Raw genomic sequence first — 18,155 nt, forward strand, 5'->3', positions numbered from 1 at the left:
ATGTTTTTGTTGTTGTTGATTGTCTTAATCAATTCATGATAGCATTGTATTGTAAGTTCATATAGTGTAAATTGTTTCTTAAAGATTTGGTAAAGGGACTTGCTCTTGTTCATGTTGAAAATTGTAAAAAGACAAAAACAATGATTGCATTATAAACATTTAATATTTCCAATCTTGAAAAAATAGTTCACGACAAAATGTAAAAATTAGGTTATAACAATGTAATGTATGTGAGAAAGTCAAATACTGTTAGATCACATGAATTTAGTTTGTTTAAATAACGTTAGGAGAATGGTCACATCTTTATTGGGGGGTTTGTAAGCTAGCTTCAAATAAGTTTCATTTATTTTTTTATTATTAATCTCTTACCAAAAACCCATAACTTGATTGGTGGATGTTATTTGAATCATCTAATTAAAATTGTTATTCATTAGACATAATTACAACATACTTATATAAATAATTATGACTTACAACAACTTATTATAATGAGAAATGATTGAGATTAAAAGGTAATATGTACAATTTTATTTTCTATTGGAAGAAGAAGGTTCAAACACATATAGAAAGGACTTTAAAATGCACAATCATTTTGTTTTTTTCATAATTAATGGTTGTTGATTTGTACTCTGCAGTAGTACTACTACTAGTCAATGGAATTTATTACAAGGTCTTTCTTTGGGTGGAGGAACATGCCTTCATTTAGAACTTTAAGTTTTCCTTATTCAATTTTTATTTAAACTAGATGACCAATGGATTATTTGAAAATAATCTCAAATCACAGTAAGTCCTTGTTTAGATGGAAATTGGGATTCTCTTATGAATAACTTTGATATGTAGTTAAAACACATACATTCATTGAAGGAGCTAATTCCATGAATCTATACTGCATATTTCTTAACAATACATTTGAAGAAGTTGATACAAAAACAGAGAAAAATCAACACCCAAAAGAAAACAAAATCTAGGCATTGACATTGGCAGGAACAACAGCTTCCATCCTCCCCTTACGAATCTGTTCGGTAATCTCCCCAACATAACCTGGTCCATGAGGAATAAAGACAGTAGTGTTCTTAGATGAGTTCCCCACATCCCTTATCGTATCGAAATACTGCGTGAGCAAGATGAGATCCATCACATCCTTTGACGAAGCCCCTTCAACCTTATACGAGAAATCTAAGATATTCTCCCTCAGTCCGTTTGTTATTGCCTGCCTCTGCCTAGCCACACCAACCCCACCCAAGTACTTGGCTTCTGCATCCGCCTCTGCTTTCTTCACTAACATTATCTTCTCTGCCTCACCTCTGTATACACTCGCTAGCTGAAGCTTTTGAGCTGTTGTCCAAATGTCAAATCACATATTTAAATCCCCTGTATCTTCTTTAGATTCGGATTCATATATACAAACTGAAGAACCTAACTGACCTGCATTGATCTGGGTCATGGCGTCGCGAACGGTAGGATCAGGTATTATATCAACCACCAGAATGTGTTCCATTCGATACCCATATGCTCCCATAACCTGTATAAATTCCCTGTTCAACTTATCAAATTCCCTTTACAAAGTTTAAATATGGTGTTAGTTACCTTTGCAAGTTCAAGTAAGACAGCTTGAGCAACTTCACCCTTTTGTTCAAAGAGTTCATCCAGACTCAGCCTAGGAACATGAGCTCGAATCTCTGCAAATCATACATGCAAGTTCAATACATATATTAATTAGCTAGTATTAAAAGGGTTGTACCATGAAAGACGTAAGATTGAATCTGTTCTGTAGGATTTGCTAACTGGTAAAAAGCATCTTGTGCATTTTCTTTGACAACACGGTATTGGATTGAGCAAAGAAGTTGGACGAATACATTATCCTGCACAAGTTTACAATGCTTTGATAAGTCAAATGAACCCAGATCATGATTGAATGATATGATTCTATCTACCTTCGTTTTTGTGTCGATACGAACTTCAAGTGCGTGTAACCTGGTGGACAGTTTCCCAACTAGATATACGCCGTCGGTAGGGTTGAAGCCGTAGCAACCAGGCTCGGCTAACCTATCGAACTTTCCCCATCTTTCCACCACCCCAACGCTTGACTGGCCGACACAACCGCAGAATGAGAACATTACGTTGCCCATAATATCCTCTGTTTCTTTGAATAATGTCAATTACCTTTCGCTCTCTTGAGGATGAATCTTGTCGATGAAGGAAGAAGGTCATGTTTATACTTGAGAAGAGGGAATTTGGGAATGAACAGTAATGCAGAAACAGGACAGCTAGTGGATTCTTCCGATCGGAGGTTTCGTTTTTTTTGTTCTGTTTCTTGAAGGCAATTTCTGTTCCCGTACTACATAAATATAATATTATTCATCTCCGCTCGTCGTTGCTTGATTCACATCGGTGGCTAAGGAGGGAACGATGAATCGTGATTCATGCATGAGATAACCATTATAGTTAATTAAGCTCGCAAAAGAGCACCTTTGGCCATCCACCGAAAATTTAGCTTAGTTTGATCAAAATAACTTAATTTTTTAGCTTGCAAATAAATAAACAAAAATAAATCCATTTTTTTTACACAAACTTTCCTTAGTAAACACGAAAATCACATTAAGAACTGTCTGATCTTAATTTCTTTTTTAGTTTTTGTCAAAAAGAAATCTTATTTTTGATAAAAAAAAAATATATATATTATTTGAAAATATTTTTATTAAATACATAGTAATAAAAAAAATTAAAAACTCAAATAACATATATTTTCTTCTTTTAAAAAAAAATTGAACAAAATTACAAACTCAGAAAAAAGAAACTAAAATCAAACAAGCTAAGATTCAACAACCCACATGAGAGCACTCTCCTGTGGTGTTTGGATAAAAATTAAGCGGTTATGCTCCCCTTTGGACATGCAAGACAGACATTTAAAAAAAATATATAAAAAAATATTACTGTTTTGCACCTTCCCGAAGGAACATAAAAAAATTGGGAGTTCCAGAACTATTTAGCCCGATCCCAATCGTCACTACTGAAAAATCGAACTTGAGACAATATAGTTTTGAGCTAGCTAGTGGGTAAAACTTAGATAATATAAACCTCAGTCATTTATTATATACAAACTGCCGATAATCCACATAACAGATTTTTGTGAAACACTTTATATATGTATTAGTATTTAAACCAGATAAACAAAACATGAAGCATTAATTGGAAATAAAGAAACAATCTGTTTGGAAAGTAACCACTGGTGAAACAAACAAAGAGTGTTTGTTAATCAGAATCAACAACGCGAGCAGAAGAAGCTTCCATGAGGCCATTGCGTATCTGATCTCCAATATCCCTAACATGTCCAGGTCCATGAGGAATAAACACAGTAGTGTTCTTTGACGAATTTCCCAAGTCCTTTATCGTGTCGAAATACTGTGTTATCATTATCAAATCCATCACTTCCTTAGCCGTGGTTCCTTCCACTTTATGAGAGAAATTCAATATGTTCTCCCTCAACCCGTCTGTTATCGCCTGCCTCTGTCTTGCCACTCCCACACCCCCAAGGTACTTCGATTCAGCCTCTGCCTCTGCCTTTTTTACTTGGAGTATCTTATCTGCTTCTCCTTTGTATACACTTGCAAGCTGAAGTCTTTGAGCTGCAATATTACACCAAACCAAACCCCATCTCAATAACAACAACAAATAAATAAATCACCCAAAGAAAAAAAGAAAAAGTTCAATCGGACTATCTGATGAGACCTGCATTTATCTCGTTCATTGCTTTGCGCACAGCCGTATCTGGAATTATATCAACCATCAGAATGTGTTCAATGTTGTACCCATATCCTCCCATAACCTGTTCAAATTAACTCAAAATATTAGCTTTTGTTTGGGCTAGCTTTATGTCATCAAGTTCTAAAACCTCAAATTCCTCAATTTACAGGAAAACATCCATATACTCCGTATATTACCTTTTCAAGTTCCTCCAAAACTGCCTTAGCAACCTCACCCTTTTGCTCAAAGAGATCGTCAAGGTTCAATCTGGGAACATGAGCTCGAACAACTGGAGAAAACCATACATGTCAATTATACATAAAGTGGAAATTTGATAAGGAAAACTACTATGCAGTAATAACTGGTAATTTCTGATGGAATAATAAATTACCATCAAATACATAAGCTTGAATCTGCTCCTTAGGGTTTGCTAGCTCATAAAATGCATCGTCTGCGTGTTCCTTAACAACACGGTACTGAATTGAGCAAAGAATTTGCACAAAGACGTTGTCCTGCAAAAAGTTGAAACCTTCTATGATCACTTTACTTGCCATGAATTGAAATTACCCTACATTAAGATGCAAAAGGCTACAATAGATTGACCCCTAGATAAGGTAATCTTTTTCTTTCAAGAATGGAGTTAGCCTTTTGCCAAAGATCTTTCAAATAAGGCTCCCCATTCCCCTGTTACATACAGAGGAACTGAACTATTGCGATAAATTTCGCCACTTTCATAAGTTGAAGATATCTAAGGATGAAAATATGCCCCTAGATTTGATTTTATCTGCTGTAGTATCAGTCTATTTCTTTCCACTTGCAAAGCCAGTTTTGTCAATAGTTACATAAACAAAATACACTTCAAATCAAATAATCTTCTTCAGATAAAGGAACTTAAATCATTAAATGATTCAATAAATAATACACAATCTCTTATCCAAATGCCTATTCACCGATTAGGTCAGTAATATATCTTTCAAATTTCTTGCTAATTGATGCATAACCAATTATCTAGAAGGGAAATTGAAGCGACCTTGGTTTTGGTCTCGATGCGAACATCGAGAGAGTTGATCCTTGTGGAGAGAATTGAGGTGAGACACTGACCGGCGAGAGGATTGAAGAAGTGAAAACCTGGCTCTGCTAACCTCTCGAATCGTCCCCACTTCTCGACTATGCCGACACTCGCCTGATCTACGCATCCACAGAAAATGAAGGCGTTTCCCATCACTTTTATGATCTCTGACGAACTTTTCAGTCTTCAAAAACCGGATCTCTCCCGGGGGATGGCCAAATTGAAGATAGGAAGAATTCTGCCAATTGAAGATATTTCCTTTGCCACCATTAACGTTTACTTTTCTCAAATATGCCGACTTACTTTTAGGGCCAGTTTGATTACAGATTATTTTCAACACTGTTTAAGACCTATTGTAATATAATTAATGAAAAAAAATCTTTTTATGCATATATTTTGATTATGCTTGAATCATTTAATTTATCTCAATTTAAAATAAATTTTAAATTAAGACAGTATATTATTTATTTATACTTAAATAGTTAAATACAGATAATTAGTTGATATTTGAATTCTACCATTACAAAATTAATAATACAAAACTAATACATTTTGTGCATACTTAAATTGTCAATAAAATTGATTAACCTGTTGTCCAAGTCTCCATAATTTAATTGTCAAATATCTTGGTCTTTATTTACTCTATAATTTTTTAATTACTTATTTTTTTCAGATACCAAAGGTTTGCTCGATATATACAACCCCTTAAGAGAGAACTATGTATTGTTAAATATTTATCGTATTGATTTGAAGCCCTTTTATAAATTGTTAAGCGTTTTAATTTTCAATGAGTTAAATAACATTTTATGTTAATGTATTCAAAGTTAAACATAATATTTATTTGTAAATATTTAAATAAATTTTATGAAATGCTTTTTCTAACAAAATAAAAGAATAAAAATATTACCACCAATTGGATGTGAAAGATTGTGTTTTGTATATGTATAGTACTTAATATCATAATATTGTGTGGGTTGTACCATTATGCATTCATTTCTCTCAACCAAATGGTAGAAACGTTAAATAAATATACTTAGTTATAATGTTTCGTATTTGACACATTCACTTGATAATTGCTTATAAATTTATTATTATTCAAATCAACATGGATTCATGAATTGCACCAATACAATCTTACAAAAGAAAATATGAATTTATCCAAAAAAATAAAATTATTTTATGCCAAAGAAAATTATAAATCATTTTACATAGAAATATCCTCAACTCATAAAGGAGTCCAATTATGACTCCAGACAAAGGAAGTTGAGTCCAATAGTAGAGCTCTTACAAAATTTGATCCCCTTCATCTTTTCTAAATGCAACTTATATTTTTAAGCCATATATAATTCACTAAATAGTATTATTACTTCTCAATCTTGATTTCACTTCCCTGTAAATGATTTCCAATCAACCTTTGAAATATAACAAGCCCCACATTGTTTGTCTCGATTCATTTTTATCTTTGATACTACAAAATTCTCTTATAAATAACAATTCATATAAAGAAGGCATTTTTAACGACATCTTTTAGTTTCTAAGAAATTCCACGAAAAAAAAAACGATTCATCAGTTGACAAGAACAATATATGCTAAAGTGGTTCACTCGCTTCACATGACCGGCCCTAGGACCTACTCCCCAGAGCAACCTATTTAAGACATTATTAGTATTTTGTAAACATAAATAGATATACCCTAAGTTTAGGTTGAAAACATAGGATTATTATCTAGTTCTAATCTCACCAAAAACTTATTTTTTTACATCGAGTGAATAACTTTTTTTCTTAGAATTCTAAAAGAAAAATATTTTTGTAGCACAATCCTGATAGCCCTTTTCCCATTATTAGACAAAGAGGAGTAATGTTAGGATTGGTGAACCACTCATGTTTTGGGTCCTTAATTACTTCAATGGTCCTTCTGCACAAAACAATATTTGTAGATGAAAAATCTACAATGCCACCTATAAATTTTTTAAGATTAATTTTCTAATAATTAATTTTTTCAGTAATGTAAAACATTGAGCTTTCAAATCATCAATAAAAAAAATATTATTTTATAATAATAAAAATATTTTAAAGTCATTTTATACAAGTCAAATATGATTATCTATAAATAACTCAAACTTATTTAAATAACTAAATATCAAAGACAAGTCTTATAATCAAAGTGAACATGTGGCCTAGCTAACACCACAATTTGTAGTGCTCGGTGTTTCCTATAAATCTTAAAATAATGAAATACCAAAAAAAAAAAAAAATTAAGAAATCTAGAAACATCTTTTGTTAGTCAAAGTCTTGCAATCAACCAACAATCTTATAAGCTAAAACTGAATTCTAGATGTTCTTGTCCCTAACTTAGTAGCTAAACATTTAAAATCAAAACTTATAGTGGTGCCTATCATAAATTGGGTTTATTGGTTTATTTTGATTAAAGTGATAAATATATATAAATATATATATAAATATATAAATATATATTTATATATATATATATAAATATATATATATATTTATATATATAATATGGATAAGTTTATTTGGGTAGAATGGGTTTTGGGACATTTAAGTCCTCACTGTTGTTAAAAATTACGAAACGTGACACTAGTTAATAAAGTTTAATAATTTAAAATTTAGAAAATTTGATAAGGGTAAAATAGTATTTTAAATAAAGGAATGAAAGTGATTGAAAAAATTGAAATGATAGAAAAGAATAGAGAGAAAAATCTAATTTTATCTAAAATAAACCAAATAGAACACGCTACAAAAAAAATGGTCCATTAGTAACTTATTTTTGCGACTTAAATATAACTAATACATTTTTTTAGAAAATGTAACTTAAATTATAACATAAATTTTAAATAGTGGAAATAATGTAAATTATTTTACACTAATTAATTATTATAAAAACAAATTAAATGCTTCAAATAAATTGTTGTTAAACAAGTCACTAAAGAGGGAATAATATTTTATTAATTAAAATGGTGCAACTTTTTATAACACATAATCATTATAACTTTTAAAACAACATATAATGTTGTTAATATTTTAGGTACCATATTCCAACTTTTTCATATCCACTTTTATAATTGTAATGTTTATTCCAATAAAAGATAAATAATAAGTGACCATAAAAGTTGAAAAACTCTAATCTTATCTTACTGTGCAACTAAGTTTGTAGTAAATATTATTAACACTAATATGTAATTTGTTTCGCAACAAAACTATAATTATATGTTGCCAAATGAAGTTACAAATATAAGACAATATAATTTGATTTATTGTTTATTTTATTAAGATGCTTTTATTCTTAATTAATTCTTAATTAATTTTAAAGTTTATTAATTATATGCTAAATAAAAATTCAATATGTTTTGCATTAATAAAAAAAATTGTGTTACCTTACAATTTTTTTTGCAATTTTAAATTAAAAAGTAAATTAAACTACTTTTAAATATATTTTGAATTATTTCTAAACAATTTTGTTATTCATCTTGCATTACAGATAATTGATCAATACAATCTTCTAACTTAATTCGTAATCTTAATTTTAACTGCTAGATAATAGAGCAACTTATTAGGTGGGAAGAAATATGATATTTTTTTAAAAATTTTATAGAATTATAAATGAAAATAAAATTTATTATCAAATTAATTAATTCTTAATTAATTTTGAAACTATTTTTTAATAAGTTTTGCATTGTGAATAATTGAATAATTAGTGATACTTTATAACCGTTCCATAGTTTTAAAATACGTTTAAAATAAAAAATTAATTAAATTGGACTATTTTTAAATTTAATTTGAATAAACTCTAAATAACAATTAATTGAACGGAATCTTTACAACTTATTACGTAATCTATCCTTAAAAAATTGTGATAACAATAAAAATTTTAATTTTTTTTTATAAATAGGTTACAAAGTTAGACACTAATATGTAAATAAATAATTATCAATCAACTTTAAAAACTTATTTTGTATTAATAGCATTCATGTTAATTTTATAATTTTTTTCGTAACTTTCGTTTAAAGTAAAATTACAAAATAAATTGTATTTATAATTTTAGAAATGAAAAGAAAAAGAAAATTTTTAATAATTAATTAGTTAAAAAAATTGCATAACATTATTGTTGAATATGTGAAACTAAAAGGTTTACAAATAAACAACACATGTTTATATATGTTCATATACCTAATAAGTTTTTAATAAAATTGTTGACATAAATTTGAAATCAAGGTAAATATTTTTTGGACCATAATTTTTTTTTTCTGGATAGGATAATATTCGGAATAGATAACTAATGTAGAGGAGGTTTAAGGTAGTTTCTAAGAAACATGATATTAAGTAGCTTAGAATATTTTTTTTATTCAATTCGAATGTGTACACAACTTATAATTTAATGTTATTTATCAATTGTTATAAAACTAATATTGGAATTTAAGTTCAATAGTTATTGACATTGTTTTGTAACTTGTTTTACATTGTTAATACAAATTCAAATTGCAATTTTTGTTTTATATATAAAAAAGTATATATAATTAATTGTATATTACATTATTTTATTGAATAAGAATCAATGAAATTTAAATCTATCTATAAATTTATTATTTATAAATTTACTAACTTAATTCTTAATTATTTATACATATTGTACGTAGTATCCATTTATTTTTGTATATAATTATTTATTATAAATTAATTATACTCATTTTGCAAAAAAAAATAATAAATAAATAGTTATAGAATAAGTAAAATTAATAATATTAAAATTAGATATGAGCAACTTGTGTAGGAGCTAACCCATTAGGTTTTTACTAACAATTTTGATAAACAATGTACGTATTAAGTAGTTTGGAAAATTCATTGTTATATTTATCAACTATTATTGTAACTTTATAAAACTAAATATTGCAATATAAGTTGAATAACAATTGATATGGTATAATCTATCTATTAGTTTCATTTATAAATAAATAAGTAATGTATTTTGCATTATGTATATTAAAGTTATTTGTAATTTGTTTGGTAATAAACGTATCAAATCGCAACAGGTCTTGCGACTTTCATATAAAATAAAATTACAATTTGAATTGCACATCCTATAGTATTAATTTTACCATAACAAATTTTGAACTCTGTGCTAATTTGAGCTAAAAATGAAGAGTAAATGTGATGTTTGCCAAAAAGAAATATGGGCAACTCGTGTAGGAGTCAGTCCATGGTCTTTACTGAATTTTTATTATATAAAATATGTTAAATAGTTTCAAAATTGTCTTTTTCTAGATGATATGGGATTCTTGTCGTACTTGAGTCTTGAGTAATTACATGTAAATAGCTACGCAGCTTACTTTGGCATAAAAATATCAATGCTATTATCAACTATTATATCTATTTATTATAACTTTAAACATTATCAATACAATTTTATATATAAATATATATATATAAACATTTAAATAAATAAATATTTAAACATAAAATTAAATAATCATAATTAATTAGAATAAAAGATGAATCTTTAAACATAACAAAGAGTTGAACATTTAAACAAATAAACTTACTAATTAAGCATCAAAAAATAGCATCAAAAAATATCCAATGATTCGTCAGTTTCATTAATTTCCTCCGACCCACTCCCTTCAGATTCATTTCCACTTGACTCACTTCCTTCCCATTCAACATCTTCAAATTCATTTTCTTCACTTACGTTTGTATCATCGAGCTCGTCAACCATACCATTATGATCACTTAAATTGTTGACATCATATAGTGGTATATTTAGGGGGATATCTAGTTGTATAGTTGGCTCTTCTTGTTGATACACCAAATCATCACTCTATTGTTTCTCTATTTTTCCCCTAGCCTTTGTTTTACAAACAGCCAACCAATCACCTATCTGATTTGTTTTGTTTGGATACGTAGCAAAGTAGACTTGTATACCTTGTTGAGCTAGAATGAAAGAGTCATATTTTGCATACTTCTGTTTCATGTTTATGTCAACCAACCTATATATTTTATCAATTCTTGAACCACTGGTTGGGTCAAACCATAAACATTTAAATAGAACAATACGTAAACTTGGACCAGGATATTCAATTTTTATTATATCCTCTAAAAGTCCATAATAGTCTGCGTCATCAACATGCACACAAACACCACTATTCATGGTTGCTTTGTTAGATCCAAAATCTCTTGACCGCCACACAAACCCATTAACGAAGTACATTGAATGTCTTATTGCGGGTGTTTTGGGCTCAAAAGACAAATAATACAATAATCCTTTTGAAACTAAAGGACCATGTTCCTCAACAATCTATAAGATACAAGTTTATACTAAATCATTAATTCAAAATTAAATATAATACTCAAACACACAACATATAAATTAAACGTATTTCCTCACCTTACATCGGAACCATGATGCGAATTGGCGGTTTATTTCATCTTTTGGTAAACTGGCGTTTAAATCACAAAAAATCATACATGCATGTATCAATCTCAAAATTAATTAAGATAAATTGAGTAATATACGTTATAAATTTTTATTACCTATAATAAGGATCTACCTCTGGACAATTTAAGAGCACGTAAGTGTGAACGACTAACGTTTCTTGGCTATTCAAAATTAATTTAGTTGAAGCGCCACTAGATCGTCCAAGATAATTGAAAATCGAAATTGGAGCATCATTATTGTTGACAGATCCTTCTGTGTTTCTTTGTGGGTGTCTCTGTTTGTATTGTATGTTAGATTCAAAATAATACGAGACAAATGTAGATATCTCTTCCAGAATATATGCATTACAAATTGATGCTTCAATTCTGGCTTTGTTCTTTACTTTCTGCTTCACATTCTTAAGAAACTTATAAAAAATACAATACACACGATAAAATTAAACAAATATTGAACACAAATTAATAGTTTTTACATATAAACAATATGTACCTCTCAAATGGATACATCCATCTATACTGAACAAACCCTCCGATTTTTGCTTCATGAGGTAGATGCACCAACAAGTGTTCCATTGAATCAAAAAACGCCGGTGGAAATATTTTTTCTAAGTTGCACAAAATTACGGGAATCTCTAATTCCAAAGTCTGCATCTTAGAAATATTCAATGTTGTAGAACTTAGATCATGCATGAAATTACTAACATCAGTCAATGTTCCCCACACAAATTTGGGAAGTAATTTTTTAAAGGAAATTGACATCAGCCTTTCTAAACAAACATGACAATCATGACTTTTTAATTCAATTAACTTTGTTTCGTCTCTATCAATGCATCTACTTAAATTGGATACATAACCATCCGGGAATTTTAAAGATTTAAGCCATTGACAAATAATACGATTTTCATCTCTCGTCAAAGTGTAAGCCACCTTCTTTGTCCTCATACACGAACTTTGAGGGTCGATATGTAACTCAGGACGATTGCAAATTTTAAACATATCCTTTCGAGTGTTTATGTTGTCTTTTGTCGTACCTTTAACGTTCATAACCGTATGGATGATATTCTCAAATACGTTCTTCTTAATGTGCATAAAATCGAGATTATGACGAATAAGAAGTTTCCCCCAATATGGTAGCTCCCAAAAAATGTTATTCTTTGTCCATTTATGATATTCACCAAAACCCGGTGAACTTACGTGAGGATTTTCACTAACAAACATGTATTGTGCAATTTCAGACCATATTTCCTCGCCACTTGGCCTAGGCGGATGAAGTGTCATTTCCACTTTATTTTTGGTAAAATGCTCTGTATCAAATCTGTATGGATGATTTTGTGACAAAATTTGTCTATGCGAATCAAAATAGCAAGCCTTCTTACCATATTTCAAGCGGAATGATTTCGAATTTTTCATACAAATTGGACACCCGTCTTTTCCATGAGTACTCCATCCAGACAACATACCATAAGCCAGGAAATCACTAACAGTGCACAACACCATTGTCCTCAAATTGAATGTGTCACCTCGAGATACATCATAAGTAGGCACACCTTCATTCCACAACATTTTTAATTCAGCAATTAACGGTTGAAGGTAGACATCAATATTTTTCTGAGGACTCTTTGGACTAGGAATAATTAATGACATTAACATGTAGGGTGTCTTCATGCACATTCCAGGTGGGAGATTATAAGGTGTTATAATGACGGGCCAACACGAATATGACTTTCCAAATTGTCCAAATGGGGCAAATCCATCAGAACAAAGACCCAAACGGATATTGCGATCCTCCTTAGCAAACTTTGGGTAATAGTTGTCAAATGTCTTCCATGCCTCTCCATTAGAAGGATGACACATCATCCCATCTTGGGTAACATGACGAGAATGCCATGTCATATGAACAACTGTCACGTTTGATGCATAAAGTTTTTGTAATCTTGGAGCCAATGGTAAATAAAAAAGTTGGTTGTGTGGTGTTCGTTGATTAGAGTTTTCCTTATATCTTGGAAAGTTGCAAAATTTGCAAGATTCTAATTCACTATCAGCCCTCCAAAACAACATGCAACCATCTCTACAAATATCGAACCTAGTAACAGACAATCTCAAATCTTCCACCAACTTCTTCATGGTATAAAAATTATCAAGTAAAACATTATCTTCCGGTAACAAAGATTTAATGTAGTCAAAATTTTGATTGACACCTCTCTCTGACCAATTGTTCTCGGATTTTATATTAAGAAGTTTAACTATTGCTGATAATTTAGTCTCAGTAGAATTACCTAGCCAAATCGGTTGATGTGTCGCATTTAATGATTTCCAAAAATTTTCTTATAAAATATATATGTCACTTTGACTAGAAGTAGAACCTTCATGATGTGGCACATTATGATGAAAACTAGATGCAATATCAAATACCATTGACTCATATACATTTGAACTTTCAATTTGTTGTCTCCATTCATTAATCCCTCGACTTGGCCTTTTCCTTGGATATTGAAAGACATTTAAAGTTTGCATTGGCTCTCCATTGGCAGTCCACGTATAATAGTCATTCATAAATCCAAACTTGATTAAGTGAGTTTGACACAAATCACTAGAAATAAATTTTTTAACACAACACTTAACGCAAGGACACCGAATCTTATCACCATCCATGTAAGAAGATTTGCTAGTAGCAAATAACAAAAACTCTTGTAGACCATTCAAAAACTCATCTGTGCATCTAAGATGATTATTTGATTGCTTATTATACATCCAAAGATGATCCGTCCTCATTACAATTGTTTCTGTTGCAAACGTTAATATTTAGAATGTTATATTTAAATTATATACGAATATGCGCATACACTTCATATATATATATTGGATCAGAAGTGAAGACATTCATTTATAAAAGTCATCATTATCTCATAATCTCATCAATTCGAAACACGAATCAAACTCTTGGCATTCAAACATGTTTATCACAATCTTATCATTCATAACTCAAGCTCATGGCTTTCTAACTATGAATTGTATCAACTTTAAATTTCTCGACAATTTGGCATCAAATTCATTAATCATCAATCAAAACATTTTCTAATTAATTAAATTAAAAACACTTCTTATTAACTTCACATAATCATGCACACACATTGCTATAATTCAAATTTATAAAATTCAAATAAAGTCAAATAATATTTCAGAATTTCAACATTTCAGCAATCATAATTTAATTAATGTCACACTTAAACACATCCACAACTCTCAAACGAAAGATCAGAATCAATAAAACGTTGTTCATTTATTTCAACAATAGAGCACTAGGATATAGTGCACGCACCTGGTGCCTATAGTAGAGTCAGCATGTCTGTCTCAAAAGTAAATAAACCTTTGGTGCTTGAACTGTCTTGAGCCTTTAATGTACTCCAAAATTCACTATTACAAACGAGAACTCGAACTAGAAGTCGAAATCTGTAGAAGGAAAATAATGTAAGAATATATTCAAAAAGATTGTATGTTAATGCATAATTAGATAAAGAAAACAAAAGCATAGAGTTAAGGAAAGTAAAGATTTATTTACTTGATCAACAAAACTTCCCATGAGATACAATCAAGTAATAGTTTTCGATTTGCATCAAGAAAAATGAATCATCAGTACATACTGCACCAATCAACAAATTCCAAAGAATGAACTAATCCTACAGAAAATAGATCTCTCAAAGTGAATCAGCAAAGTAAATTCAAAGTGATTAAACTGAAAAAATGTCCTAAAAGAATGCTTATAAGAGAAACTTCAAGACCAATAGAAAATTCTAAATGTCAGAAGCTAATTGAGGGTTCAATAAATATATATATATATATATATATATAATGAACATGCAACTCTTATATCATGTATTAATACACTATTTTTTGAAATCGAACAAAATTTCGATGTAGATCAGCAGAGTATACACCAAATCAAAGCAAATCGAATTAATATCAATCTGTAAGGAATTAAAAGTTGAAAAATCGCATATCGCAACTAATTTCAAGAAATGCAATTAGATCGGATCACTATTTAGTGAGTTGAAGAAGATTCGACCCTTACCCCTTTGAAAGAAATTGCTTCCTAGATAATTTAGGCGCAGCAGATAGAGAAATGGGTGATCTATCGAGACTGAAACATGAGAGGCGCTAGTAGATCGGGTTGTCCAAAAACAAGTAGTTTCCAGGTACATAAACAGATATTCATATTTGTTTGCTTCACTTTGTACAAGAAAAAATCAAATTGTACAAAGAGATAAACACTGATTCAGTCTCTAGTTAGACACAAGAACACGTTTACCACATTTTGTGCATTTAAAACATAATACGATTGCCTAGAACGAGGAAACTTAGGTGAAGTATCGCCAGCCAATGAGAGCAGGCAAGTTTTGCAATCTGATTTTCTTTTAGAGTTATTTATGTCATTGTAATTTAGAGGAATGAGACTTGAATCATACATCACAAATCGGAAGTATAGAAACTAGAATGTCATTAGAGACTGGAGCATCAACAAGTCTATTGGGCCGACTATAAATCCCTCATCTCACCAATAAATTACACTATTCTAATATTACATTAACTAGTTTTTTTCATCATAAATGATCAAAAACTTTCAAGTTTGGATTTCGTTTTTCTATTTCAAAACATTGTCATAAACAATAATTCTATCATTCAAAAGATTTGAAGAAGCATTCCTTTATAATTATTTATTACTTAACATTCCTTTATATAGAATAGCTTTTCCATATTTCAAACATAATCTGAGTATCATGCATTCCTTTGAGAAACACACTAGACAAAGTTTGTAAATAGACAAACCAGATTATTAATGTGAATCACTGACGGTTGGTTATTGGTTATTTAGTAAATGTTTACTTGCTAGTAATTTTCAGTTTATATATATTAGTTTTATATTATATAATTTAAATACATATTTTTTACTAAATGAAAAGATGATTAATATTGAATTATAATTAAATTGTATAATATTAATAATAATAATAATAAATCATTACAATTCTATAAATAGGTCTTTAATATTAATTAGTAATCACATAACAATAGCAAAATTAATATGCATGTTCTCTACGTCGCCGCCACAATTTAGATGCTAGTGAATCTCTAAATACACGCATTTCCTCCCCCTCGTTATGATCAATGCTTTCTTCTAAAATATAATCATTTTCGTCATCATCGTAATTGTTATTAGAGTGACCATCTTCACCATTATCATCTACACCTTCATCAATAACATTGCGTCTCACAAAATTGTGTAAACACATTGTTGCTACAACAATATGTGTTTGAGTTTTTATCGAAAATCCACAAAGATTCTCTAAAATTCGCCATTTTTTTTTCACACACCAAATGTACGTTCAATTGTAATCCTTAAGGATGAGTGTATCTTGTTAAATGTTGCCTGTGATGAACTTGGCGGTGGACATCTCTGAATTTTTTCCATATGATATAGATTTTGTCTATACGGAGCTAAATAACCTCTTTTATTTTTATAGCCAACATCAACAAGATAATACTTATCTGTAAACAATTAAAGAAAAATTTGTCATTTGTACAAAATATTTTAATTGTATTTAAATTACTTACTTGACATAGGATGTGGAAAACGATAATTGGGATCACTTATAACGGTTTTCAAAATTCCAGCATCATGGGTCGATCCTTCCCAACCAACTGAGGCATACGTAAAACAAATATCAAAGTCACATACCGTAAGTATATTTTGAGTCGAATAACCTTTACGTCCAATATACTTGATAATTTCTTCTTTGGACCCAAACAATTTGACATGTGTACCATCTATTGCACTTATACAATTCTATATAATAAAAATTTATTAGAGATAGTTAAACATAAATTTTAAATAATAATATTAAAAAGTTCAGTTTTGAAATTTTTTTACCTTAAAGTATTTGTATTTCTCTTCTCTTAATTTTGGATGAACAATTGTTTGATCCATCGGTAAGATTTGGTCGTTAGCCATTAGAACTATTGCCTTTAAGACACGATGAAAGTGTCTATTGATTGTCTCGGTGCTATATTTGAACCACGTCTAATTTGACATAGTTGCTGCATGTTGCCCAACTTGCCTTAGAAACATTGCGAGTGATTCTTCTGGAAAAAGACCATTATTTTGATTGTTTAATCCATACTTAGTAGTCAGCTCGTTAACCAACATATTAAATGCAACAGCATCCATACAGAACTCAAATAAGCATGAACTTGGATTTCGGAGTACATCTTGTACTAATACAAATCCATTTGTATAAGCTCGATGACTCATTCTTTTCAAATAGATATCATCCATTTCTTCTACAATCTTTTCTGCTGCTTCTTCGACACACGAATAAAACGTTGATTGTATTAAATTTGTGTCCGCCATTTAGTTCCTATAAAAAAATACCAAAAAGATAAATTTAATATAATAATAAATTATAATAAAAATAATTAAATAATGCAGACCAACTAACTACTTGAATAATATCATTTTAATTTAAACAAATTTAGATAATTTCAAATAAAATGAAAAAGTTTGAAAACAAATACAATAAAATTCAAATAAACTAAAACTTAAACTTAAATAAAATAACATAATTAAAATTTACATAGATGAATTAGTTAAGCAATGAAGAGTCATTCATATAGTTCTTTAGCAATTTAACGAAAGCGTCTCCTTCAAACATCGTCAATGCTTCTCTAGCGTGTGGTCTACTAGTAGCAAACACGACATGCAACAATTCATTTGATTCAGGTGGATATCCCATATACTTTTGAACCTTTGCAACAAAATATTTTTTAGGGTCTTCAATTGTTGGGTTCGATGTACGACTCAAATGATCGGTGTGAGTATGTTGATGATATATAATATG

At 29.7% G+C, this 18,155-nt stretch overlaps 4 protein-coding genes across 4 annotated transcripts; all 4 read right to left on the reverse strand.

The window, feature by feature from the left end:
- Positions 1–823: 823 nt before the first annotated feature.
- On the reverse strand, positions 824–2,351 carry LOC124926151 (hypersensitive-induced response protein 4-like). The gene is made up of 5 exons (XM_047466328.1): positions 1,935–2,351; positions 1,742–1,862; positions 1,588–1,679; positions 1,426–1,522; positions 824–1,335 (listed from the first exon to the last, which is right to left on the reverse strand). Exons 1-5 carry the CDS (start codon positions 2,127–2,129, stop codon positions 965–967), a joined length of 876 nt encoding a protein of 291 aa, XP_047322284.1. The 5' UTR covers positions 2,130–2,351; the 3' UTR covers positions 824–964.
- A 724-nt stretch (positions 2,352–3,075) lies between these two features.
- Positions 3,076–5,072, reverse strand: LOC124926150 (protein PPLZ12-like). The gene is made up of 5 exons (XM_047466326.1): positions 4,775–5,072; positions 4,136–4,256; positions 3,942–4,033; positions 3,730–3,826; positions 3,076–3,626 (listed from the first exon to the last, which is right to left on the reverse strand). The coding sequence occupies exons 1-5, from the start codon at positions 4,964–4,966 to the stop codon at positions 3,253–3,255; spliced, it is 876 nt and encodes a 291-aa protein (XP_047322282.1). The 5' UTR covers positions 4,967–5,072; the 3' UTR covers positions 3,076–3,252.
- Positions 5,073–10,645: 5,573 nt separating this feature from the next.
- Positions 10,646–13,386, reverse strand: LOC124925192. The gene is made up of 3 exons (XM_047465162.1): positions 11,753–13,386; positions 11,213–11,264; positions 10,646–11,122 (listed from the first exon to the last, which is right to left on the reverse strand). The coding sequence occupies exons 1-3, from the start codon at positions 13,384–13,386 to the stop codon at positions 10,646–10,648; spliced, it is 2,163 nt and encodes a 720-aa protein (XP_047321118.1).
- A 2,951-nt stretch (positions 13,387–16,337) lies between these two features.
- Positions 16,338–17,668, reverse strand: LOC124925193. The gene is made up of 6 exons (XM_047465163.1): positions 17,376–17,668; positions 17,189–17,321; positions 17,023–17,104; positions 16,873–16,959; positions 16,642–16,806; positions 16,338–16,555 (listed from the first exon to the last, which is right to left on the reverse strand). Exons 1-6 carry the CDS (start codon positions 17,666–17,668, stop codon positions 16,338–16,340), a joined length of 978 nt encoding a protein of 325 aa, XP_047321119.1.
- Between the last annotated feature and the right edge of the window lie 487 nt (positions 17,669–18,155).

Source organism: Impatiens glandulifera, chromosome 2 (genome assembly GCF_907164915.1).
Source record: "Impatiens glandulifera chromosome 2, dImpGla2.1, whole genome shotgun sequence".
In the NCBI taxonomy this organism is placed as follows: Eukaryota; Viridiplantae; Streptophyta; class Magnoliopsida; order Ericales; family Balsaminaceae; genus Impatiens; species Impatiens glandulifera.